Genomic DNA, 25421 nt, shown 5'->3' with positions numbered 1-25421 from the left:
ATACATCTGTATAAAGTTTCTCATTTTGATAACTCAATTCACTTTTGAATTTAAACTTTTATCAATAATTAACATTGAACAATGTAAGTGACACAAATAGTTGTGCTTTGAACAAGTTATTAGTTAACGGGCATCTTTTCAACTAAAATGCTTAACCAGTTATAGTTCATGGCTTAGGAGCTTTGGCAGTCTCTGGCCCCTGTGTAGATTGGAGATGTAATCAGTGAAGAAAATCTTATACCAAAACCAAAAGTTGTTTGCCCTTACTGTATGGGAAACCACTTTTACAGCAGAAATAATAGATAATGGGGGTCTTAATCTATTATAATAAATTTTACTTTTGATCTAGCTATATATAGCATTGTATTTGTTTAGGTAAATTATTTGACAGGGTACTGGTGCCGTAATAAATCAATTATGTTGACTTGAAAGATTATGTGCTTACTGAAAAATACAATATTAAGACTGGTTTCTTTCAGAATATTGTATTCGAAGTGAGACTTGGTGTTTAGAATCTGAAGAATACATGTTCTCCAAAATAATTTGGCACATCCTAAATGTAGTCCAACAATAAACTGTGGGTTAATTTGTAATATTGCTAAAGTTGTGTTAAGTGTATCCATTTTCCTAATAAAGACACTTTTCCTAGCAAAATGGTTGAATGTCTGTCTGTTAACAGCTGTCATCAAGAAATTCAGAATGTTATTAGCAGAAAGTGCTTGAAATTTAAACAACTACTAAAATAAGTTATGAGTTTTACATTCTCAGGGTATAAACCTAACTTGCCTAGCTCTGACATATGACCCCTAGTGGAACTGTGTTCTGGCTTGAGGATATTATATTTGGACTGTAGTTAAAATTGAAGCAGAGGTAAATGTAAATCCTGCATGAGATTGTTTAATAACTATAAGTGGTTTTGGGTGGATTTGTTGTCTTGGATCATATTTATTGAATTACAGTAAGAGTCATTCAATCTGGTGCCTGGTTTCATTTCAGATTTATAGTAATGTAAGATTAAAGATGATGGAAAACAGGAAATTAAAGCTACTCAAAATAATGAACTAATTTTGTACCTTGCTTTCATTCATTCCTTGGATGATTATAACTTGATGTTAATGCTACCTAAAAGTTAAATACTGCAAATGCTGGAAATCTGAATCCAAATCTTACGCATTGTCATAAGACACGAGTATTGAACTAGGCACCCATTATCTTCCACCCGACACACACCCTTTCTGCTTCACCCTTCCCAACCACCTGTATCACTGCCATGACCACAAGAGACTCTGCAGACGCTGGAAATCCAGAGTAACACACAAAATGGTGGAGGAATTCAGCAGGTCAGACAGCATCTATGGAAAGGAATAAACAGTTGACATTTCGAGATGGGACTGTTCATCAGGACAGTGCATGTTCTCAACCTGAAGCATCGACTGTTCATTCTTTTCCATAGATGTTACCTGACCTGCTGAGTTCATCCACCATTTTGTAAGTGTACCACTACCAAAGGCTTAATATTCACCAATCACAGCTAGAAGATGTTTGTCAGGTTAAATCACTTGCTCTAGGTTTAGTTGGTGAATAATGTTACTTTCTCTTCTTTTCCAAAACATAGTGCAACCTGTGTTGAAACTAGATGTAATTTAGTGAATTTTATAATTACCAGAAATAAAGTTTCCTTTCATTCAGTCCCCTTTAGAGTAAGCCTGAGGTGAACATTGAACAGATTTAGTACAACTAGAAATATTCTTCCCACAATTACTTGCCTTGAAAAAAATATTCAACCCCTAATACTTTGCTCGCATAAATGAGTGTTGCAACCAAAGATTTTGATCAATTTAACTGAGAGTTTTTATTTGTATAATCACTTTAGAGCCAAAAAACAAAGAAAATTGTAAAGCATGAAAAACTAAAACATTTACACTACACTTACCACTTAGTGTTGAGGCCAAAAAGTTCCACTTTAGTCTCATCCAAACCACAAGACGTTCTTCCACATCTTTATAGTATCTTCTGAGTGATGCTTTGCAAAGTCTTTACAGGTAAGGATATGCTTCTTTTAGTGGTACGTGTGGCGTAAATCTAATACTGCACATCAGCCAAGTAATGCCATCCCTACTGCAAAGTGTAGTGGAGTTAGCATCATGCTATGGGGATGCTCTTCAGCAGCGAGTACTGGAAATCTGGTCAGGATTGATGGGAAAATGAATGCTGTTAGGTAAACAGAGAGATCCTAGGTTTTTTAAAAAAAACCCTGCTAGCCTCTGCCAGAAACTGGGGGAAGAGGTTCATCTTTCAGCAGGGCAATGACCCAAAACACACTGCCAGAACAACCATGGAGAGTCTTCAGATGAAGAAAACTGATACCTTTGAGTGGTCCAGTCTGAGTCCTGACCTGATTGAATATCTCTGACAAGACCTCAAGATTGCCATTCACTGCAGCTCCCCAACTAACCTTGCACAGCTTGAGCAATTTTGCAAGGAGGAATGAGCAAATCTTGCCCTATCATGTTGTGCAAAGTTGTTAGAGATTTATCCAAAAAGACTAATGTCTGTAATAGCTGTGAGAGGTGGTTCAACAAAGTATTGAGCAAAGGGGGATGAATACTTTTGAACTACTGACATTTCAGTTTTTCATACTTTGCAATTTTCCATGTTTTGGGGCTCTACAGAGAAAAAAGGAGCATGTGATTCACCAATTAATATTCTCAGTTAAATTAATCAAAATTTCTGGTTGAAATACTCAATGTGAACAAAGGGTTTGGGGCTGAATACTTTTTCAAAGCACTGTAAAATGCAAGAAAAGTTTGATGGGCCATCTGTCATGGGTTTTGTTAATATCTCACACAGTATATATTCCTGTGCCATGAATTCATATTTTACACCTGCAATTGTAGGCTTTAGTTTAACGATTGATACTCTAGATTTTCCAAGTGCATTCTTAGTTCCAAACAAGTTAGTCTTTAATGCCAGTTTTCATCCTTATTTCTGAGGTGCAACAGAATAAGTTGAAATGAGACTGTAGTACGTTAGAGTATTGCACACTGAGAATTTCCCAAACACATTTCCAGATTGGAGTCATTAGGCTGGAGTGCAAGTCAGTGTGCACTGGATAGTTTGCTGCACTTCCAAATGTGGCTTCTTATAAGGCAAAGGACTCCAAATGAACATAGAAAATGAGAATGCATAGGAACTAATCCTGCCAGTATAATATATTGAGAAATGCCTTTTTACTCGTGGTAAAAAGCCTGAATGGGAACATTACTGATGTGGCAGAAACAAGATATCAAAACAGACTGAGAGTGATGTTGGAGAAAACAGGAACATTCTGTGTTTGGAGCTGACAACTTTAGACAATTGATCCTGTGCAATGCATGCTAGGAATTTTTTTTTTAAATGCTTTTAAGGCATAATCTGTTGAACAGTGCCCACACTGGTATAAGGATGAACAAATTAGGGAGCTGAGAAAAGGATCTGTCCCAGGTTCTTAACTAATTGAACTAAGTGGAAGCTCTCAAGATAAAGAGTTAATATGTATTCCAGATGAATAACATTGTGAAAAATAAGCAAAATTAGAGCAGTTGGACAGTAAACTAAAAATAAAATAATTAAATCTGTAGGGAGAAATTAGCGAGTATGTAAGAGTGGTTGTTATGTGGCCAAAGTAAGCGTGTGCATGAAACCGGAATACAAGAAGAGGACTGAATTGCAGACACGTGACATACCCATTACCATACCCTTTAATGAAGATTTTGGAATTTTTCTGACAACTTGGGTGAACAAGTAGTTAAATATTTTCTCCAACTCCTTTCTTGAATAGACGTGTGACATTTGCCACATTCCAATCCATTGAGCGTATACGAGTTTACCAGGAATTTTGCAAGATCGCCCCCAGTGCATTCATAACCTTTGCATCAAGCACTTTTAGGACCAGCATTTGTATGTCAGTAGTTCACAGGGGTCTGTCAGCTTTAAGTCCGTTAATTTCTCAAGTTTCTATTTATTACAATTATTCACTTTTCACCAGATGCTCAGCATTTTTCAGGTAAGTTTATTGTGTCTTATATATCAAAAAAGGTTTATTGCTTCAATTACTTCCAAGTGCCCTGTAAGCATTTTTTCTGCCTTCTTGTGTTGTCTTTTTCAATTTTATATGCTCTTGCAATCTTCTTGCCATGTTACTCATTTTCTATATTTTTACTTATTTGTAGATTTGTGAAACCCTGTCTTTTGGTTTATTCTTGTCAACATTGTCTTATTTAATATAATTCTAAATCATGTAAGTTGGTCTTGGATGGATTAATTTTCCCATGGAGATCTTATTTCTCAGTGAAATTTATTTTGTTATGGAATATTATATTAAATGCCCTCCCTTTGTATCTCTACTGACGTTCCAGCTTCATGTTCAGTTTAATTTTAAAAGTGTAGCATCCATCAGTTGTTGCTCTCAAACTTGATTCAGGACACCTCCATGTCATGGGGAACAGTGAGAGGGATTCTTTCCCAGTAAATGTGTCATATCATGATTTAATTTATCATGAAACCATGTCATCTGCACGTGTCAAGAAATGCAAGTTGAAAAAAATTGTGATTTTTTTTTTCACAAAAATTACATAAAATATTTTACTCTGTATCTAAAACCTTTGGGTAGTGATTTGTGAATTCTTTAAGGGTAAATATCTACCCCAAACAGTTGCAACACTGGGATTTGCGTCTATGAATTCCTAAAGCATTGAAATATTTTTCCTTAATTAACTGCCTTTTTACACAAGCAATAGTCAACTGTAACAAATTAATTCCATGAACTTATCCTCAAAAACTGCCTTCAGTAGTTTGATTGTATATATGGAGATTAAAGTTTCCCTTCTTTCTAATAAGGGAATCTGGTGGTGGGGATGGATATGTGAAAATTCTGGTGATTAAAATAGAATCACATCAGTTAAGAACTTACAAGGAGAGGTAAGTGAATAGATTAAAGTATCATGAGCAGAGTTAAGACATTGTAGCATGGTTGTCTGTTGACCAACAGTATCATTTGCCCAGGGAGTGAAATGTAGAAACATAGAAAACCTACCGCACAATACAGGCCCTTCGTCCCACAATGCTGTGCTGAACATATACTTACTTCAAGGTTACCCATAGCCCTCTATTTGTATGAATCCAGAGATTTAACGTGTAGCAAGACAAATGATTGACCCTAGTTTGCATGCAGATTGTAAAAGTGGGCAAAGTTTTTTTAAATCAAGTAAACCTCGAATGTGTTGAGAATAGTTTTGCAACTGTTCTAGAACCAGCGATATTAGATTTGATATAAATAGTGTACTAAATTCAGTGGACAGCCAATACCAACGTCAGCAGACAGAAAGCAATATGGTGAAAAAAATCATACCAGCCATGATCACATGATGTATGGTCTCTGTCTGAAGCATCAACTGTTTACTCTTTTCCACAAATGCTGCCTGGCCTGCTGAGTTCCTCCAGCACTTGTATCTGTTGCTTTGGATTTCCAGCATCTGCAGATTTTCTCAAGCCTGTTTCTGAAGTTCATTGTTTCCACATTTTGTGTTTATTGTCACAATCACTGAAGTCTCTGTTCAGAATTGGATTCCTTCCTTTTGTTCTTGTGAAGTATTTAAGAGGCCATGGTTATCTTTATATCTCGTTCTCTACAGTGGACAATAAAATGAAATATTGGAAAATGAGTATATTCACTCTGGGGAATATCTGTAAAGAAAGTCAGATGAAGATAGTTAATCAAACTTCCATTATTTTCCACCATTTTATGTAATTGCTGTAGATTTCAGTCAAAACTTAGGAAAGAACCCAGGGCAGGTGATCCCATTAACTCTTCCTCACTATTAGGTAAGATCATGGCATTATCATCAACTCAACTGTGATCCTTTCAGGGTCCCATATCTATTGGATGTCAACCTTGTTTGTACAGGATCATTGCAATTCTGAGGATAATTCACAACTCTCGGTAAATCTCAGCCTTAAGTGGCCCTACCAGTACATGAAGTTGTCACTCAGCATCTACCCTCTCAGAAACTTTTTCAATAATATCACTTCTCTAAAGAGCAGTGACTTTGGACCCATCCTGTTTGTGTCTTAGAGCAGTGAATTTACCATGGCAAAACCAAACAAGACAGAATTGAATCACTCTTATATATGTTAACGTGTTTCCCTGATTTTTAGTTGTGGCTTCTTTTGAATTTTATCAACTACTGTCTTTACAGTTTTTTATGGTTATCTGTTTTGTATCTCAATTAGTGAAATGCTCTATGAAATGTGTTTTGAAATATGGTTGCTTCATATTATATCCTACAATTCTCTAATTTAACTCCCAGATTGGTTTATGTACTTATCTTCCCTCTATCTTTTCTACTGGAAATAGTGAAATTCCAAATCAACCTGTGTCTGCATCTAACCATTTAAAAACCCAAATGTTTTTCATTTTTATAGAAAACTAATCATTAACAACACTTGTGTGAGGAGATGACATTTTTTTTAAGGAACAATGTGGGAAAAAAAAGCCAGCAGCAATAATGTGAGAGTAGTTATTCACAGATGTTCATCCTCTCTGTTTTGTTTATTTCATACTTTGATTTTTGGCGGTTGTGTCCAATGATATTTTGTTAGCTTTGATTATATGCCAGCAAAACAGCAAAAGCGATTTAACTGTCTTACCTCTACTATTACTTTGAAGTTGAAGGCTGGGACTGATTTCAGCCACTTTAATTCAGTTAGTTGAATTTCTTTTTCACTTTGGTAGCAGTATTCATAGTACTGAATAATACTGGTAAAGTTGATCCTATTTTGTGTTCAGTTTACATGACAGAGAAAATAATCTGCATCATTGGAGCAAGTATGGGTATTTTCCTTAAGTGGATCCTCCACAATACTATTTGCTTTGTAAAGTCCAAAATGTTGTCCATGTGTCATGTCTCAAATTTGAAATTTACTGCGGCTCATAGCCACAACCAAGTATTCTATATGTGATGTCAATAGTTATAATAAAGTAGCTTATGACTATAGTTAAATCTTTGTGTTTGCTTGTAGTGTCAATGTGTGAGCACCAGTGTTTATTTAGTATTGCTCTGCTCAGTTTGGTTATCTAATATATAACAGTGAAAATAACAGACTTCAGCACTACGAGAACAGCAACAACAATTTATGAAAGGGGGAACTGCCGTCTTGTTGAGGTTGACCAATCAAAAGAACAAATGCCCAGCCTCTCATAAGTGGCTCCAACTGGGTGCCCCTTTTCTGGATGGAAAACAAGGATGCATTCTCCCCAATTCCTCAGAAGTCAAAGCACCTTTCATAACTGGACATAAAAGATGTTGCCAGATAAATTAACAGTGGAAAACTGAACTTTGCTGAAAGAAAGATTGTATAACTTTGCACTAGGTGGTGATTGCTGTGTGTTCTGCTGAATTCGTGCTTGCTGCTAAGATGTTCTTTCTGTTACGCTTGCAGCCAGTTAGCAATTTTTTTGGACAAAGTTGTATTGGTCCAGTTTCTTGAAGGTTTCAACTTCTGGTGTGTCAACCTCAGATGTTTTCCCACCCCTGCTATAAACAAGCTAAAAATGATCAAACCCAGACGTGACAGGCTAAACAATGTACACAGTATTGTTGGAAGGACAAGAACCCACAGGTGGAAGGGTCATTAATTTTGATTCATTATGTTACCTAAATTCCTTAGCTTGGTGATCAGCAATGATGCATTGTATATGGCTTATCTTTTAAAAATAAATGACTTAGTCTTTAACTGGTGGATGTGACTCATTCAGTTTGTCATTGCTATGTTTCATTTTTATTGATGGTGATGGACACTTTCTATACAAACAAATGTTGACTAATGGGTATAAGAGAAAAGTTGCATGACCTTGTGCAACTAGTTGAGTTAAAGACGATTTAGGCAGCTTATTTTACTTTTCATTTTACAAATATATTGACAGATAAAATTGTTTAGGGGGACCCCAAGCTAGTGCCTTGAGGGGATGATATGTTAAGTTCTTCTATAGACTTGACCACCTGTGACATGAGATGTAAGTGGTGCACCAATCCCGCCAAATGGACCAGGATGAAGCACCATCAACGTGGTTGTTTGGTGTTCTTGATGGAGAAATCTCTGGTTTCGCTGAGCTCTGAGCCCCCTTTCTGCAAGGTCCCTTTAACCAAAACTAGTTTTTTTTAGGATCTTGACAGTTATCTAAAGTAAGTGGAATTCAAATACAGGAGATTAGAAAATCATGATGTTCCCAAAGGAACTGCAGTCCACGTGTAACCCAGAATTAAACATGTTTCAACCATGTATTACTATAAATCCACCAAAGGTGTGCAAAATGGAGCTGAAATAAACTATAAAATGCATAAAGTAAATTGAAGATTGGTGAGTATTTCACACCATGGTTGAAATACTTAATTTAAAAAAAATTAAATACATAAAATAATTTTGTCCTCTCCATTTCAAAGGCATTATATTGTTCTACTGGCGAGCGCCCCAACGGAAAAACAGCACTTAGAATGGTAAGTCATAGAGGCTGTGGATATAGTGATGTCGGGTATTTTCGTTCTATGATGGGAGTGAAGGACCATTAGCCATTTTTTTCCATTACATTTCTTTCAGAGTTTAGGTACAACAGTGGTATTAAAATTGCCAATATCATATTTCGTTATAGAAACAGCAAAGTAACAGGCCCTTCCAGCCCAATGAGCCCACCTGTGTTGTTCAATTACAGCCAAGTGACCGATTAAGCTACTAATTTGGTATTTGGGAGGAAATCTGAGCACCCAGAAGAAATCCACTTTGTCATAGGGAGAGATTACAAACACCTTATAGACGATGGTGGGAATTGAACCAGGGTTGCCGGCACCGCAATGTGTTAAACTATCCAATCCTACCGTGCTGCCCCATGCTATTTAGACATACTTAGCTTCAGAGGCATGGTATTATGCAGTATAAATGCAGGCTTTTTATTCGATTCCTCTCATATTTAGTTCCTGTATAGGTCTCAGTCCATGGATGTCCCCTCTTTGTAAGCAGCCTGGTTTTACTTCTTTCAAACCTTGCCAAAGTGTACTACCATATATAGTTTTCTGGAAATCTTCATTTATTAACTTTTTCTTGATTTTAGGGTGGGATTGGTGGAGTCTAAAATCCGAATTCTAATTAGCAGCTTAGAAAAGAATGAGTTTATTACTCTGGCTCATGTTAATCCACAATCATTCCCAGCTCCAAAGGACAACCCTGAGAAGTGAGTAATTTCATCTGTTTGCAATTTTACTTTTAGGATTGTAATTTGGTTTTGTTTCAAGTGGTCAATGAACCAGAGAAAAAAAAAGCAAAATGAGCCTCAAGCAGTGCTAAAAGTTTGAGAAGGAAAATTCATTATGTTTGCTCTTTTATTTACAAATGCTCATGTATCCCACTGCAGTGTACCCTTTTTCTCCCTCAGAGATGAATTCAGTACCATGTGGGTCATTGGGATAGTCTTTAAGAAAGTGGAAAACAGTGAAAACCTGAGTGTTGACCTGACATATGACATTCAGTCATTCACAGATACTGGTAAGAATGTTTGCTTTTTTGGGAGAGTACTGTGACTACTGATACAAGGTGATTTCGGTATTTTTAATATTGCTTTTGGAGAAGAGGTACAAGAATTACTTTGCTTCATTGATGCTTCAGTACAATTTTATTTGTTTATCTGCAGTATTTTAACTGCAGATTCCATGCACTTTAGCATTGAATAATGGCTCTGTCGAAAGCTTACTGCATTTATAATCAGATCATTTTGGGATCTGTTAAGTGTAAATGAAACTGACTTTGGAGACAAGGGTGTCAATATTTAATAAGAGCCCCTCAACATTGTTCCATTGGCCTGTGTTTTGATCTGGCTGTGCTTCAGTCAAAATAGAAGTTTATTGTCCCACTTGCCAAAAGCTGTCATGTTCTTTAAGTCTCACAGTAAGGTTTATAGTTATGCTGCAAAGCGGGTTTTGAATGTCATATTCATGGTCACGCTTGCCCATGGTTGATTTGTTGCTGTTATTGTTCACCAGGACCAGATGTGTCTCTTTCTGAATCTTCAAACCTTGGGTTTGACACTGATCCTTCTGATTTTTGAATGTTTCCTTCAAAGTTCAAAGTAGATTTATTATCAAAGTGTATATATATGTCACCACATACTACTTTAAGATTCATTTTCATGTGGGTAACTGTTGTTTCAATCTCAACTCATTTGAACCTGAAACATTTTGCGGTAATGTACTTGCACACCTTTGCCGTTGCTGTTTGAAGGTTTGGCTTCTGTGTTCGGGAAATTTGTATCAAGAGAAATTGGAAGCCTTTGATGAAGGAAAGGAGAGTTGATTGATATGTAAACGAGTGACAATAACTTCCCTGCCTTTACAGTTTACAGACAAGCAATGAACAGCAAAATGTTTGAAACGGATATGAGGATAGCAGCAATGCATGTGAAAAGGAAGCAGCTCCATCTCCTCCTACCCAGTTATGTTCAGCAAAAAAAGAAAAAGGTAATATTATTGGAATGGCAGAGCAGACTCATAGGTTGAATGACCTAATTCTGCTGCTATGTCTCTTGGTCTTGTGATCTAGCATTACAGTCAGATGTGCAACATGATTAATGTCTTGGTATCTTCTTTTCAAGTGAATTAATGTCTTCTTGGTATCTTCTTTTCTTGTAAATAAAATTGAAAACTTTTGGCAAGGTATATTACAAGAAGCTTGTACACACACCTGCAATTTATAAATCTGATCAATGTAAATCTTGAAGTTATTCATTGATTTTATTGTCTCATAATTGAAGTGTTGGCATTGCAAGACTATAAACATTAAGAACTTTTACATCATAAAAATGCTTTTAAAAGTTACAGTTAGAGGTTAGTAATGCCCAAAGGTAATTGCTAACTTTGCATATACTGTTATAACTGTTGTTTAGTAGACGGTTGTTCCATTAATGACCATAAGACATAGGAGCAGAATTATTATAGCAGTTAGCGTGACACAATTACAGCCCAGGGTATCGGAGTTCATTTCCGACTCCATCTATAAGGAGTGTGTATGTTCTCCCTGTGGAATGTGTGGGTTTGATTTCTTTTTCCCCATTATAGAGCTCTGGTCAAAGTGGAAGATAGTGGCATGAGCCTGTGCCCCAAAGGGACTAACTGATGACAGCAAACATTTTGATAGCCATTTGAATTAACTTCTAGGGAAAGAGAGAAATTTATACTTTTTCAGTGCAGCAGTTTTTGTTGAGAAGTGAAACAGCGTTTCAGAATGAGTCCTGGTAAAGGGTCTCAGCCCAAAATGTCGACTACTTATTCCTCTCCACAGATGCTGCCTGACTATTGAGTCTCTCCAGCATTCTATGTGTGCTACTCTGAATTTTCAGGATCTAGAGAATCCCTAGTTTTCAGAATAATTCTGGTCATGTTTGGGGCTAAACTTGTAACTATCCTGTGTCCTCAGAGGAAACACTAATGAGGAGGCTTTTGTCCACATCCTGAGAGGAAAATTACCATGACCCTTGTCAAATAGTTAGTGCATTCCGCTCTGATTTGTTGCTATACAAACTGCTGATGGAGAATGTATCAACAAATTTAGATCTCTATGGAGCAATTAATTTTTAAATTTATTTTTCACCCTAAGCATTCACTGGAGGGGAACAAAGCCAACTGTGAAGATGAAAATAGCATGGAAGCCTCACTGGACAGTGATCACAGCCTGCTAGTGCCTTCTAGTCCGTTACAGAATGCCAACAGTCCACAGAGGTAACGTTGATGTCACTTTTTCTTCCCAAAACAATTAGTAATGTTCTCTTTGCAAATACATCCAGAATATTTAATAATTAATAAAATTTAATACAAACTCCATTTACAAAACTGATGCAAGTTAACTGGGATTGAAGGGGCACAGTTGTGCAGAGTTGCTGACGTGTTGGCTAAAATATCATGATCTGGTAGGAAAGGATTCCATTTACTAATAGAAGAATAGATCAAATCAATCATTTGAAGTAGAAACATTCAAAGAACACTGGGTGATTTTAAGTTTGAGGCATAGGTTGCAAACTTCCATCTTTAGTCCTTAAAGCAGGGGTTCCCAATCATTTTATGCCATTGACTGCTACAATTAAATGAAGGTTCCATGGACCCCAGATTGGGAACCCCTGCCTTAAAAGTTGCTTGTTGGTGTTGTGGACATTGATATTTAGGATGTCCCCATGTTTCAAATGCTTGACTTAAGAACATCTTTGCATATAAATAAGCACCCGTAATATTGTGTTCAAAAATCTGTCATACATGTGTGTTCTTTCCTATGAACAACAGCAAGATTAGTTTTTCCCTCTGCAGTTTAAATAATTGTCCTTTCCTATCAATTTTGTGGATTTTTAATGCCATTCATTACAATATTTTGGAGGTATGGTTACCATATGGAGTGATTTTTGTGTGCTTTTAGGCTTAAGGACAAAATTGACTTGTGGCCATCTGAAGAAATTGGAGCCCCTTTTTTTTTACCCAGGGTTGGCTTGTATTGAAAATTTAAAGTAAAACTGATCAGGATTAGAGGAAAAATTGCAAAGATAATTTCTGAGTTTTTCCCTATCTTCTTAGCTACATTAAATGTTCTTCAATTTTTACCCCCTTCTCACCTTCAGCAGTCCTGTTACTGCTGCGTCAACAGTGAATGTGATCAGTGTTCCGAGTTTTGAATCCCAGGTGGAATTGGAAGCCATCTTTTCCAAAGGAAATTCCATTTCCAACACAGAGGGTAAGCAGCAGCTCTTTCAATTTATTTACTGGGGACAATTTGAGTGAAGGAATTTATTTGGGGATTTGGGATAACTTTAAACCATGAACCTAAATACAAAATGCCAAGTCTTTGTCTCCAGTCTGGAAACAATGTTATTCAATCAGTCTGTTTACTTTGATTATATTAAGGAATTACACTTGCAGTGGAGAATTTGACTTCTGTCTGAAATAATATTTTAGCTTATGAGCAGTCTTGGAGGAAGGAAATGTCATATTGGAAGGCCATGTGCGATCTAAATGTTTCATTTTGCACAGAAAATACATGGCATCATTCTCAACGACTTCTAATTCCTTGTTTAACTGCATCTTTGCAGTTGGCTAAGGTTGCTGTCCAGTTCACACTGTAATTATGGTGTTATAGCAGTTTCTGCTCTATTCCAACTGGATTGCAGGCTTAACAACAGCTCTTTGTAGCAGCAATCAGGCTCTTTCACACCTTCTTCCTGGTGGTGCCACAATCTCAGACCCTTATTCTATCTCACTCGCTCATTGCCACTTCAGTGTTTCTTTTAGCACTGCAATCTTTACTCATTTTTTTTCTTTTACACCTGTTTATTATTGCTATGTATACAGTGAGCTTTGTGCAAATGAGCTTATTTGCACCCTGCTGTATATGACAATAAAGAGTGATGTTTTCTTTCCTCCAATGTTGATGCTGCCCTCACCCACATCTTTTCCATTTTCCGAATATCCACCCTCACCCCATCTTCCTGCCACCTTAACAGGAATAGAGTTCCGCTTGTCCTAACCTCCCACCCCATGAGCCTCTGCATCCAGCACATCGTTCTCCACAGCGTCAGCCATCTTCATTGGAATCATACCACCCAGCACATCTTCACCTTCCCCCTCCACTGCCACCCTAAACACTTTCTGCAAGGATTGCTACCTTTGTGACTCTTGCCCATTTGTCCATTACCTCTATTCTCCCATCTGGCACTTACCATTGCAAGTGAGAGAAGAGCTGCATCTGCCCATTCATCTCCTCCCTCACCTCCAGTTATGGTCCCAAACAGTCCTTCCAGGTGAGGTAACACTTCACCTGTGACTCTTTAGGGGTTGCCTATTATATCCAGTGCTCCCCACGCGGCTTCCTCTACTTTGATGATACCTGATGTAGACTGGGGGACTGCTTTGTCAAGCTCCATACCAAGAAGCTGGATTTCCTGGTGGCCAACCATTTTAATTCCATTCCCCATTCCTATTCCAAAATATCGGTCCACGGCCTCCTCAGCTGCCATGATGAGGCCACTCTCAGGTTAGAGAAGCAACACCTTGTATTCCATCTAGATAACCTCCAACCTGATAGCATGAACATTGATTTAGCTGACTTCTGGTGATTCCCCCCCCCCCCCCCAACTTACCAACTTCCTCCTTCACTTCCCTGCTCTGGCTCCCCTTTTACCTCTCCTTTACTCCTCACCTGCCTATCATCTCCCCATGGTGCCCCTCCCGTTTCCCTTTCTCCCATGGTCCACTCTCCTCTCCTATCAGATTATTTCTTCGGCCCTTTTCCTTTTCCTCCTATCACCTCCCAGCTTGCTTCATTCCCCCTCCCCCACTCACCTGGCTTCACCTATTACCTTCCGGCAACTTGCATGTCTTGCACTGACAATAAGCTAATCTAGTTCTGGAATACAGCTCCTGCATGAACAATGTCATCACTTTTAAATGGATAGATAAATAACTTTGTTTTTGGCTTCTAGGTGCAGCTGCATCATCCAGTGACCACATTCCTCATGCCTCTCCTGTATCAGCTTCTACTGAGCAGCCAAAATCAGCAGTCATCCTGGTTTCATCCACATACGTCAGCAGTCAGCCTGCAAGTTCAACGCCAAAGGCATCCATTACCACCACCTCTGTAGGGAAGAGACCAACATCACCTGCTGCAAATGATTCTGCAAAGGCTGAGGTCTCTGCATTTGTAGTTCTGTTCATTTTCAACCACAGTTTAAAAGTCTAAAGTACCTTTTCAGTTATTTTCTTAGTGCTTTTACTCAGTGATACAGAAAGTTTGTATTGGGGAAAGACAATATCTGAATTTTTGGAGGGAGGGGAAATGGGTGATAAAAAATTTGCTAGTTGTGATGACTTTATACCTCACAGAATGTTATTGTTTTGCTGCTTGTTAAACTGTTACCTAGCTGCTTATTTTCATCTTGCACAGACCAAGCTCTACATTACATTCAAAAGTGCACCACTTGATTTACTAAAGCAAATACAGGAATTTGAAACTATTACTTTCAAACAAAGATATCTAAAGAGATGCAATTAGACTGATAAACCATACATTTTCAATTAATGTGCAAGGTTAACAGAATAAAAACTCAGAAGTGTATCTGAGCTCTCATCACAGACTCAGTTTGTCACTCCCATTGTTGTCCTCAATATCATAACTTGCTTTAAGTTGGAGGTTATTTTCTACTAGCTTTCGCTTTCAATAGGGTGATAAAATGGTATTAATCTGCTAAATTGATGTTGCACATAAATTTAAGGTTGGTTAATTGAGAATTATATAAATGTTAATTAGGAATGTGATTGGTCCAATGTTCTTTGTACATTGAAGCCTCCAATTTTTACCTTAATAAACCCTTTCATCTCCCGCTTCCATTAAGCGGATTTTAAAACCACCATATGTTAGTAACATTCCTAATTTCTCTTATGTTGCCATGTAAATGTATAGGTAATTGCCACAAGAGAAGTATATGGTTTTGTAGCCCCAGATAGAGTGTTGTTTTATTTATTTTAAAAGAGTAGTTTTACAAATGATAACTCTTCAAGGAGAAACAATGATCAGCCAACTAATCTCTCATGTTTATTCTTTAGGAACCTGCAACAAATGGGGTACCAGTGGATCAGAATCTATCAAAAGGTTTAAAGAGAACATCTACACAGATAACTGAAGGCTCACCAAAGAGAAAAAAGTTGGATGTAAGTTGATTTCTCTATGGGGTATTAAATATTTGCATTTATTTTATATAACTTCATACTTGGTTCCTCCTGACTTGTCTTTCCAAGGAGAAAAACTATCTATTTATACTTAAATAATCCCATTTGCTATCTTTGTCCCTTGCAATGAGTCTTTATCTTGTCAGTCATGCATTTGATTTGCTCACCGGTCTTTGTGCAGAGGGTGGTACAAATGTAAATTTTTTTTATTCAATGAAAGGGCATGAAATTTTTTAGTCCCCAGATAAGTCATTTTTAATTAGTCTAAATTAAGTTACAAATTATAAAAACAGAATCAGTCATCTTTGTATGAATGTTTCATATTTGCTAGGGATCTGCCTCTGTGAAGGAGCATGGTGACTGTTCAACAAGTCCTATTTGTGAGAAAAAAATTGATGAAAATGTGAAGGTAAGATGCAATTTCCAGTAGAATGCTTATTGTTGAATTTTAATTTCTTGACCACTTCCCACAAATTATGAAAAGAACAAATGAAAATGAACAAGTGTCTTTTAAGAAAACTTCCATATATTTTGGATAAGTGGTCCATAATTTGCATTTTTTTTGGTGCAGGATACTGAGTCTGAAGAAAAGACGCTGCCAACCCAATCCAAGACTTCGGTCTCACAGGCAAGTTATTAACGATGTTCATTAGAATTTATTAGCTACGTTGCTAACTTTGCAACTGAATGGGGACAAATGTTGATGTTCTTTCTGAAAGCACCAATTCCTGATGGGACTGCATTTTCCCAAAGCAAGCTTGACCAGTGTTGGTTAAATGGCAGTTTTTCATTTGGGTGAACACAATGAGTTTTGGTGGGCGTTGTAACAATGGGGATATTTGCTGGAGAATACAAGTACATACATAACCTAACTACGTTATTGGGCAAGGTTGAATAGGTTAGGGCTTTATTCCCTGCAGTGCAGGAGATTTGATAGAGGTAAACAAAATTATTAAGGGTACAGATAGGGTAAATGCAAGCAGGCTTTTTCCACTGAGGTTGGTTGAGACAAGAACTAGAGGTCATGGGTTAAAGGTGAAATGTTTAAGAGGAGCCTGAGGGAGCTTCTTCACTCAGAGGGTCATGCAAATGTGAAGTGATGGATGTGGATTTACCTGCAACGTTTAAGAAAAGTTTGGATAAGTACATGGATGGGAAGGGCATGAAGGGATGTAGTCCAGCTGCAGGTCAATAGGACTAGCAAGAACAATAGTTCAGCACAGACTAGATGGGCCAAAAGGGCTGCTTCTTTGTTGTAGTGCTGTATGAAGCAATAACAATAACTAGGAACATCGGCAGGAGTTAGCAACCATGACTCTTTTAATTCTTCACTCTCAGTTAGAAGCCGCAGTACTTTCCTTTATCAGTCCTAACACAAATCATACTAATAATCAAAACTGTAACCTCTATATAGTTCCTAGTTAACCATTGTTTGTCTGAACTAACCAAACTATTTTTTGTTTCCTTAATAACTATACGCCATTCTCATCTTGCTATTCTAACTGCTACCAGCGAGTTGCTAATACCTGGCAGCTCTTGGCTGTTAATTCATCTTGCTTCGCTACACAACAGATCGCAACATTAGCTTGTGTTTCCCTCATGTTAAGCTTGAAAGTTGAATAGAGATTACAGATAAATAAAGTTTGCAATGCCCAATGTCATAGGCCGAGGGCTCTGCTGTACTGTTCTATATTCTAAGCATGCCTGATAAATTATACAAACATTAATCCAGTACCTTCAAGGTCAGAAAAAAAGTGAATCAGCAGTATAGGTGCTTTACCTTTCGATGCGTGGCATACACTGTCCAGCAACATAGTGGAGATGTATAAAAAGTTTTAGTAAGATGCTTGATAGTTGCAATAAAATCTGTTGATAGGGATTGTCGTGTGGTCTACATCAATCATGTTTTAGTATCTGTTGTCTATATTGAAGACTTCCAGATGTTCAGCTTAAGAGCATTATTATTGCATTGATGTATGAACTACATATTTTCTTTTTGTACACAGGAACCAACAAGCACAGAACTTTCTGATGTCTCCTCCCTTCCTGTAAACCCTATTCCAGTAGTTAAAAATTCAATAAAGCTGAGGCTGAATCGGTAAAATTGTTACCACTCCTGGGGCCATAGAACATGAAAGACGTGCATGCACATGCACAGAATGAATACCTATGGGAAGAGTTATCATCTGTTTGCTGGCTGCAGATTCCTCCATGGAAACATTTTAAAACGTTCTTTGGACAAAGGTGATGGTGGTAAATGGTGAAGTTGGACGATAAAGGCTGTAGATTTTTTTTTAAACATGTCCTCAAAGACTTGATCATTGTCGAATCTGGAGTCTGGTAGAACTCGACCAGTGATATGGATGCACTGCGGACTGACTGGTCATGCAGCGAGTGCATCTTGGCGGAGTACTGCTGATGTGTTGGCAACAGTTATGTTAGTTGAAACAGTTTTTTCCAAGAACCTTTCCCCCCTCCCCCCCACTTTCTGTTACTTTTGCTCTTAAACTGCCTGCAATTGTGTAAAGGTTTTTAAAATTGTTTTTGTTGACCAATTGTTCATCATATGGGCATTACTTGCGAATTTAGGATAGTGGTGGTATTGAGGGAGATTCAGTATGGAAGGACCCTTATACTGGGACATCCCATTATTGATATCAGAGCACTAATCTTCTTTGATCCAGATGATTCATTCAAGCAAAAACGTGAAATGAGAGTTTTGTTCCTGGTGCACCTTGCACCAGGAAAGGGGACAAAGGCTGCTGCTATTCCTCAGTTTTTATTCTTCGTATGCTGATTTTTGCGGAGTTAGATACTGATTTGACTTCTAGTTTGTGCCGCTGTCAGGAATGGGTTGTCTTAAAATTAAAGTTTTGTTGGTTGGTTCATGACTGGAAGGTGTCATGTTAAGATACTGAACATTTCAATTTGAAGCTGGTTTCAGATCATACCTAAATGGATAGGGTTCGAGATCTACTGCCACTAGGATGAATAACCGCTTAACCAACATTAAAACACTTCCCAGCCAATTTTCAATCTAGTGTAAAACTCATCCATATTTGACATTGATTGAATGCAATTATATTTGACATTGAGACTCTTGGGTGAACTTTACCTGCTTGTAAAAAGTAAACTTTGTGCTTCTGCATGGTACATGGTTCTGCAAACTGCATGGCCCAAATGCATACATGAAGCATGCCAAACTGGATTTAGGATTCACCTTGTTCAGCTAGGATTCTGCTGTTTTGAAATAGAGTTGTTTACCTTGATCCATTTGACCATGGACAGTTCCACTGCATATCCCTAGCATGCCAGCGATTCTTTCTTTTCCTTAAAACTACCATGAGAAATGTTATATTTTTTAAAGACTAAAACTTTCTTCTTTGGATTGGTACAACAACAAAAAAATTCTTGTTTGTCCTCCAAAGCTTATCTTTTTTTAAATCTTCAAGGCAAAGTCTGTGGGGGTGAATGTTCTGTAGGCATGTGATGCCAAGTATATCAAAGTCTGTCACATAACTGTATGAAGGGAAAGTCTTATTAATTCTATGATCCAGGATGTATTATGTCAGCATTGAGATACATAATGGCAGCATGTCAGGAAAACAGACTCTTTCTCAAATTTAATGCATCAATACAGCACAGTAACATTACAGCTACTATTAAGATTCATATTTTTTGGAGACAGGCTTGCACTTGCAAAATAAAATTATAGTAAAGGGAGTTCTGTAAGCCAGTCACACTTGGATTTAATTTTTTTTTAATTGCAAAATAATAGCACATATGATTCATGCTTAGCCATGCCTGAATTTGAGTTGCTTGACATGAACAGGTTGGTTGTTAGCTCAGTCTAAACTATTTCACTTATTGTCAGTCTGGGTACATCATCTGCGGACCGCAAGGTGTTATTATCTCTGGTTCTCCGTTGTAAAACTCCAGTGCTCAAGTTTTTAATGAGTTGATGGAGGATTTCCTCCATGAATTGAATCCTTTGTGTTTTCATTGACTATAATACTTGAAACTATTTTTCATCAGTTTATTAAAAACAAGAGTGAGCTTTGCAATATTGTAAACTTTTGTCTGAGAAGTGCTTTTGAAAGTACTAACATTTTATAGTTTTGATTCTATTTTAATTTATAAACATGAGGACCACCCTTTTAACATCACATCTCTATCCCATGCAGAGACCCTAAGAGTGAGACTATACTGTTAACTAAAAAGGTAATGCATTTGCAAACCTCATTAAACTTGAAATGTGGGCAGTTGAAATAATTGTGAAATGGTTGACTCACTCTGGCAGAGCTGAGTTATCTATCTTTGCAGAATTATTTATTGTATAACTCAGTTGCCTATGTTCCAAGTTTACTAATTTTTTAAGGTTTTTTTCCCCAATTTTTTTAAAACTTTGAATGTACGATAATTCAAATGGGCTTAAAAAATCATCAGGTCATTTACTAAACTGTAATATTTTGTAAATTATTCCATGTTTTTATATGCATGGTGGACTGCCAAGATTTTTGTTCAAACGGGTGGTAGGGAGAGAGCACTGTTCCAATGAAAGGAGCCATTTGAAATTTTCTGGTAATTGACCAATGCAGTCTCTGCAAGAAATAGAGCCTTCCTTTTATTCTGACTGACTCATCTCTACCAATTTATTTATAAATGGTAGTTAATGATTTATGCTGAAATCGGTGTTTCTGCCACTAGCGATTCTAGTGGTATTTAGAAACACCTGTTTAGGTTTGCTTTCTATCTGACAGCAGCTCCTTTGGTGAGAATGAGCGGTTGTATAATAAAGATAGAAGCAGCTATGATTGTGCTCTTACAGCTAGACAGCCATTGAATTGGAGTTCTTCATTGTGATTTCCTCTGACGGCAGACATGCAGTCAGCTCCTTCCATCCTCTGCTTTCCTGTAGTGGCTGGACTGTGGTGGGCCAGAGAGATTCAAAGTTATAGGAAAAGGAAAAAAAATTGATTAAAAAAGTAAGAAAATGGGTTAGGAACATGCATTTTCTGAATGAAGGACTACATTAGCCTTTGCTGATAAAGGCCACCTCTTTTAAATGCAGTAGAGAATAAATGCAGCAGATTTTGTATTCAGAGCATTGAAAAAAAAAGCCTGGGTAGCCTGATCTTTGCCTGTCAAAGAGCTATCCAGTCTCGTTGCATGTCCGTAGTAGGAAGAGAGTTGCTCAATTAATTTTATGTAGGAGTAATGAAATGAATGCTGACTAACCAAGAAAGTGCTTGCATTGTAGCCTATTGCATATTGTAATGTCTGAGGAATTTTTTTGTGCAAAAAGACATTATCTTTTTTTTTTGAAGAGACCCATAACTAACATCATCAGGGATCCTCTTAATTTTATTATTAATATCCTAAGAAATTGGATTGAGAAGAAATCTTGATGTGCAGAAAACAAGTGTATGGCAGGGATGACTTTTTGGCATATATCCATTGTGCCATTTGAATTGCAATATGAGATGCACTTGTAAGTGTGGGTTTGCGGCAGTTATGTGAAGGTCTCAGGAATGTCAGGGTTCATACGCACAAGTGCATGGCATTGATGAGTGCCAGGCTGATGAGCCCTTAAGCTTACTTCCTATTCAGGTGCATTTGCAATAAACAAAATAAGATTCTCTCCAACAGCCCACAACCACCACCACCACCACCACCAACTTTAGCTCACATTAAAGCTAAAGCTGTAATTCCAAACATTCCTAGAAAGATAATCATACAGGTTGTTTATACCCATCATAGTTGACCCATTTACCCATCTTTGGACTTTCTTTTAGTGACTAGATGGGAAATTGAATAAGACTTAGATTTTAACATGGCGGCAGCAGCTCGATGTTAGGTACAACATCTGCTTGGGCCTTTCACCAGTGTTCTGTTTTCAATCTGTTTGAGCCATCTATATTAAGATCTTTAACTGTTATCTTTTTGAATGCCATTGTGTGCTAAGCTGCTGGTTTTCCCCATGGGAGCACATGCATGACAGTTAAAGCACATTAACTGCAGCTGAAGACCCTTGTAAACCAGCATTTTTTTTATTCGAATATAAAATGGTGCTGTATTGACCTGTTCTCATTTAGCAGGGTGATTGATAACTGGCTTTTATGGAATTGAAAGAAAACATGTTGCAACAGTCATTTTCAGGAATCAAAATGTTTCTGTTCATCTGCCTGAATGTGAAGTAATACCGGGTTGTGGTTGGGTGGGCTATTTGTGGACAAGCAAGAACTTTAAAAGCTTTCATGTGAATGCACCTAGTGTTCTGCCAAGAAGAGTGCTAAAACTAACTTTTTTCATTGTTGGTGAACTAGTCATAGTTTTTCCTTCCTCACAGTTTAACTGTTGCTTTCGCAAGCTGTACTCTGCGGCTCACAGATGGAGTTCTGTTTTTTTTTTCATAGTGTCTGTACACTAGTAATTTTCAAAAGCTATTTTGTATAGAGATGTATTTCTTCATTTAAAATAAAAAAATAAAAATGCAGCACAGAACTAAGTGATGTGTGAGTTCTTTGAGTGACGTGCTCGGGTTTTGGCTTGGCTGCGGTCTTAGCCGTGACTCGGAAGTCTGAAGAATGTGAGTTTGAGACTTATTCCAGAATCATGCTCAAAATATAGGTTAAACACTAAACATCAGAGGAACTCAGCAGGTCAGGCAGCTTCCTTGGGGGGGGGAAATGGTCAGTTGATATTTCTTGATGCGACACTTCATCTGGACAAAAGTTCAGATAGAAACATTGACTGTTCATTGCTTTCGATAGATGCTACTTGGGTTTCTCTAGCATTTTCGTTCATTGTGGCAAATTGCAGTACTTGCAGACTCTTGTATCTCCAAATGTAGGCAGATGCTTCAGTGCCATGAGCTGTCTTCTTTATTAAGTTAATGTGTTATGGAACTTGGTGTGCAGTTTTCTTTGCAGTACGCACTACAATTAAGATATACAATTACAATTACACTACAATTAAGATATACAATTAAGTATAACTATATGGTGCACCAGGCCACTGCAGAATTGTACAAGTTCCTCTGCAAGTATGGTTCTCTGATCAGTAGAACATGCTGGAGGAACTTCAGCAGGTTGGGGCTGATGAAGGGTCTCAGCCCAAAACATTGACTGTTTCCACGGATGCTGCCTGACCTGCTGAGTTTGTTCAGCATGTTGTACATGTTGCTTTGACCCCAGCATCTGCAATGTACTTTGTGTCTGTGATCAGTGATTTCTCTGTTTTGTTGGAGTTCACAGTTGAAGACATTTCACATTTGTCTGTCTTCACTTATCGGGAAAGCCTATTCCTGACCCAGTCTTCACACTTAACTTTTTAAAAAATGTTTTACCAACCCCAGCCCAGCTGTTTTCTTCTCTGGGTACATTACTTTAGCTGTGTTTGCCTTTACTTGCTAATTACAAGTGCACCAGGTAAAGTCCAAGCTCCACCAACAACATGGACATCAGCCATGTCACCATCTCTTGTGCCCTACTTCTAACTCTAACTTTTCAGGCAAGTTATCTGATATATTGCAAGGACAAGGAATTATTGCCAATGTATTGAAACTATCAATGCTGTTGATTTTGACAAACTGGTTTATTATTATATTCTGTGGTAAGATAAAAATTGATGAGGGTTAAGGGGGCATCCCAAACTTCTTTAGCATCCTGAGGAAGTAGAGGTCCTGGTACACTTTCTTGGCTATGGTGTCTGTGTACTTGAATCAGAACAGGTTATTAGTATATTCACTTATAAAAACTTGAGGTTCTTAACCCTCATGACCTCAGCATCACTGATGTAAACAGGAGCATGTGCACCATCCCCTACCTAAAGTCAATGATCAACTTTTTTGCTGACATTGAGGGTGAGGCAATTGTCATGACACCATGTTACTGGGCTCCTTATCTCCTTTCTGTACTCTATGACTCCTTAATTAAAACTTAGTTTAGTACTCAGTGTCATCTGCAAATTTCTAAACGGCATTAGGGCGGAATCTGGCCATGTGGTGGAAGTGAAGCTACTCATCCTTACCGATTGCAGCCTGATGGTCAAGAAGTCAACGATTCAGTTGCAAAGGTTGGTGTTAAAACCCCAGGCCTAAGTCTAGGATTTTGGAGATGAGTTTTCTTGGAGTTCTAGTAAAGACACCAATGCCTGTCTATTGCTTATTGTCAACCAGATGTCCAGACTGTAGGGCAATAGAGCTGGGTGTCAGCTTGGGGTCTTGTTGGGGTGGTAGGCCAAAAGCAATGTGTTGACGTCTGGGAGACTGGAGTTGATATATGCCATAACCAGCCTTGAAATACTTCATGAAAGTGGATGTCAGAACCACTGGACAATAGTCATTAAGGTACATTATTTTAGGTACTGGAATGATGGCTGTTTTAGAGCAGGTGGGAACCACAGATTAAAGTAGAGATTAAAAATATCTGCAAATACTCCCGTACAGGGTCTGAGGACATGACCAAGAATGCAGGACTGAAGCTGCTGTACTTAAATGTTCGTGGCATTCGGAATGAAGTGGGCAAAACCGTGGTGCAATTAGAGATTAGTCAGTATGACACTGTGGGCATCACAGGTCATGGCTGAAAGAAGGCCATAGTTGGGAGCTTAACATCAAAGGATATGCTTTGTGTCAAAAGGACAGGCAGGAAGGCATAAGTGATGGTATAGCTCTCTTGGTAAGAGATGGAATTACATCTTTAGGAAGAGGTGACAGGGTCAGAGAATGTTCAATCTTTGTGGGAGGAGTTAAGAAACTGCAAGGGTAAAAAAAAACATACGAATCACACATAGGCCACCAAATAATAGCCAAGATGTGGGGTTGAGATTGCAAAGAGAACTAGAAAAGATATGTAATAAGGGTCATGTCACAATTGTAATGGGGACGACAATATGCAAGGGGAATGGGAAAATCAGGTTGGTGTTAGACAAGAGGGAGTTTGTTGAATGCCTATGAGATGGCTTTTTAGAACATCTTGTGCTTGAGCCTGCTTGGGGAAAAGCCATCTTAGATTGGGTGTTGTGTAATAACCCAGATCTTATTAGGGAGCTTACTGTAAATGAATCTTTAGGAGGCAGTGATCATAATATGAGAGAGAGAAGCCTAACTCACATGTATCAGTATCGCAATAGAATAAAGGGAATTACAGAGGCATGAGAGAGGAGCTTGCCCAGGTGGATTGGAGGAGGATACTGGCGGGGTTGACAGCAGAACAGAGGTGGCTGAAGTTTCTGGGAATAGTTCACAAGCTGCAGGCTAGATGTGTTCCACGGAAGAAGTAGTTCTCAAATGCAGGAGATGGGCAACCTTAGCTGACAAAGAAAGTTAAAGACTGCATAAAAGCCAACGAAAGGGCAAATAAGATAGCAAAGGTGAGTGGGAAGTTGGATGATTGGAAAGGTTTTAAAAGGCAACTAAAAATATTATAAGAAGGGAAAAGATTAAATATGCAGGCAATCTAGCCAATGATATAAATCAGGATTCTTCAAGTTTTTTTCAGTTACATAAAGTAATAGTGAGGTGAGTGTTGATATTGGACCCCTGGAAAATGGTGCTGGTGAGGTAGTAATGGGGGACAAAGAAATGGCAGATGAGCTTAATGGATACCTTGCATCAGTCTTCAAAGTGGAACACAC

At 37.9% G+C, this 25421-nt stretch overlaps 1 protein-coding gene across 3 annotated transcripts in view; it reads left to right on the top strand.

The window, feature by feature from the left end:
• Positions 1 to 22286, top strand: part of LOC132389229 (poly(A) polymerase type 3-like) — a 69446-nt gene extending 47160 nt beyond the window's left edge. The window contains exons 13-23 of one of the 3 annotated variants that reach the window (XM_059961719.1): positions 8481 to 8534; positions 9143 to 9262; positions 9464 to 9573; positions 10420 to 10541; positions 11677 to 11798; positions 12686 to 12795; positions 14540 to 14745; positions 15660 to 15764; positions 16114 to 16191; positions 16354 to 16410; positions 17789 to 22286. In XM_059961719.1, the coding sequence (XP_059817702.1) occupies positions 8481 to 8534; positions 9143 to 9262; positions 9464 to 9573; positions 10420 to 10541; positions 11677 to 11798; positions 12686 to 12795; positions 14540 to 14745; positions 15660 to 15764; positions 16114 to 16191; positions 16354 to 16410; positions 17789 to 17884 (1180 nt within the window). In that variant the 3' untranslated portion in view covers positions 17885 to 22286. Of the gene's footprint in view, positions 1 to 8480; positions 8535 to 9142; positions 9263 to 9463; positions 9574 to 10419; positions 10542 to 11676; positions 11799 to 12682; positions 12796 to 14539; positions 14746 to 15659; positions 15765 to 16113; positions 16192 to 16353; positions 16411 to 17788 lie in introns of those variants that run through there. The other 2 variants (XM_059961709.1, XR_009510462.1) reach the window with 2 other exon arrangements.
• Positions 22287 to 25421: the final 3135 nt, after the last annotated feature.

The sequence above is a fragment of the Hypanus sabinus genome, chromosome 2 (genome assembly GCF_030144855.1).
Source record: "Hypanus sabinus isolate sHypSab1 chromosome 2, sHypSab1.hap1, whole genome shotgun sequence".
Taxonomy (NCBI): domain Eukaryota; kingdom Metazoa; phylum Chordata; class Chondrichthyes; order Myliobatiformes; family Dasyatidae; genus Hypanus; species Hypanus sabinus.
The sequence above is the reverse complement of the archived record's forward strand: the minus strand, read 5'-3'. Positions and strand labels throughout refer to the sequence as shown.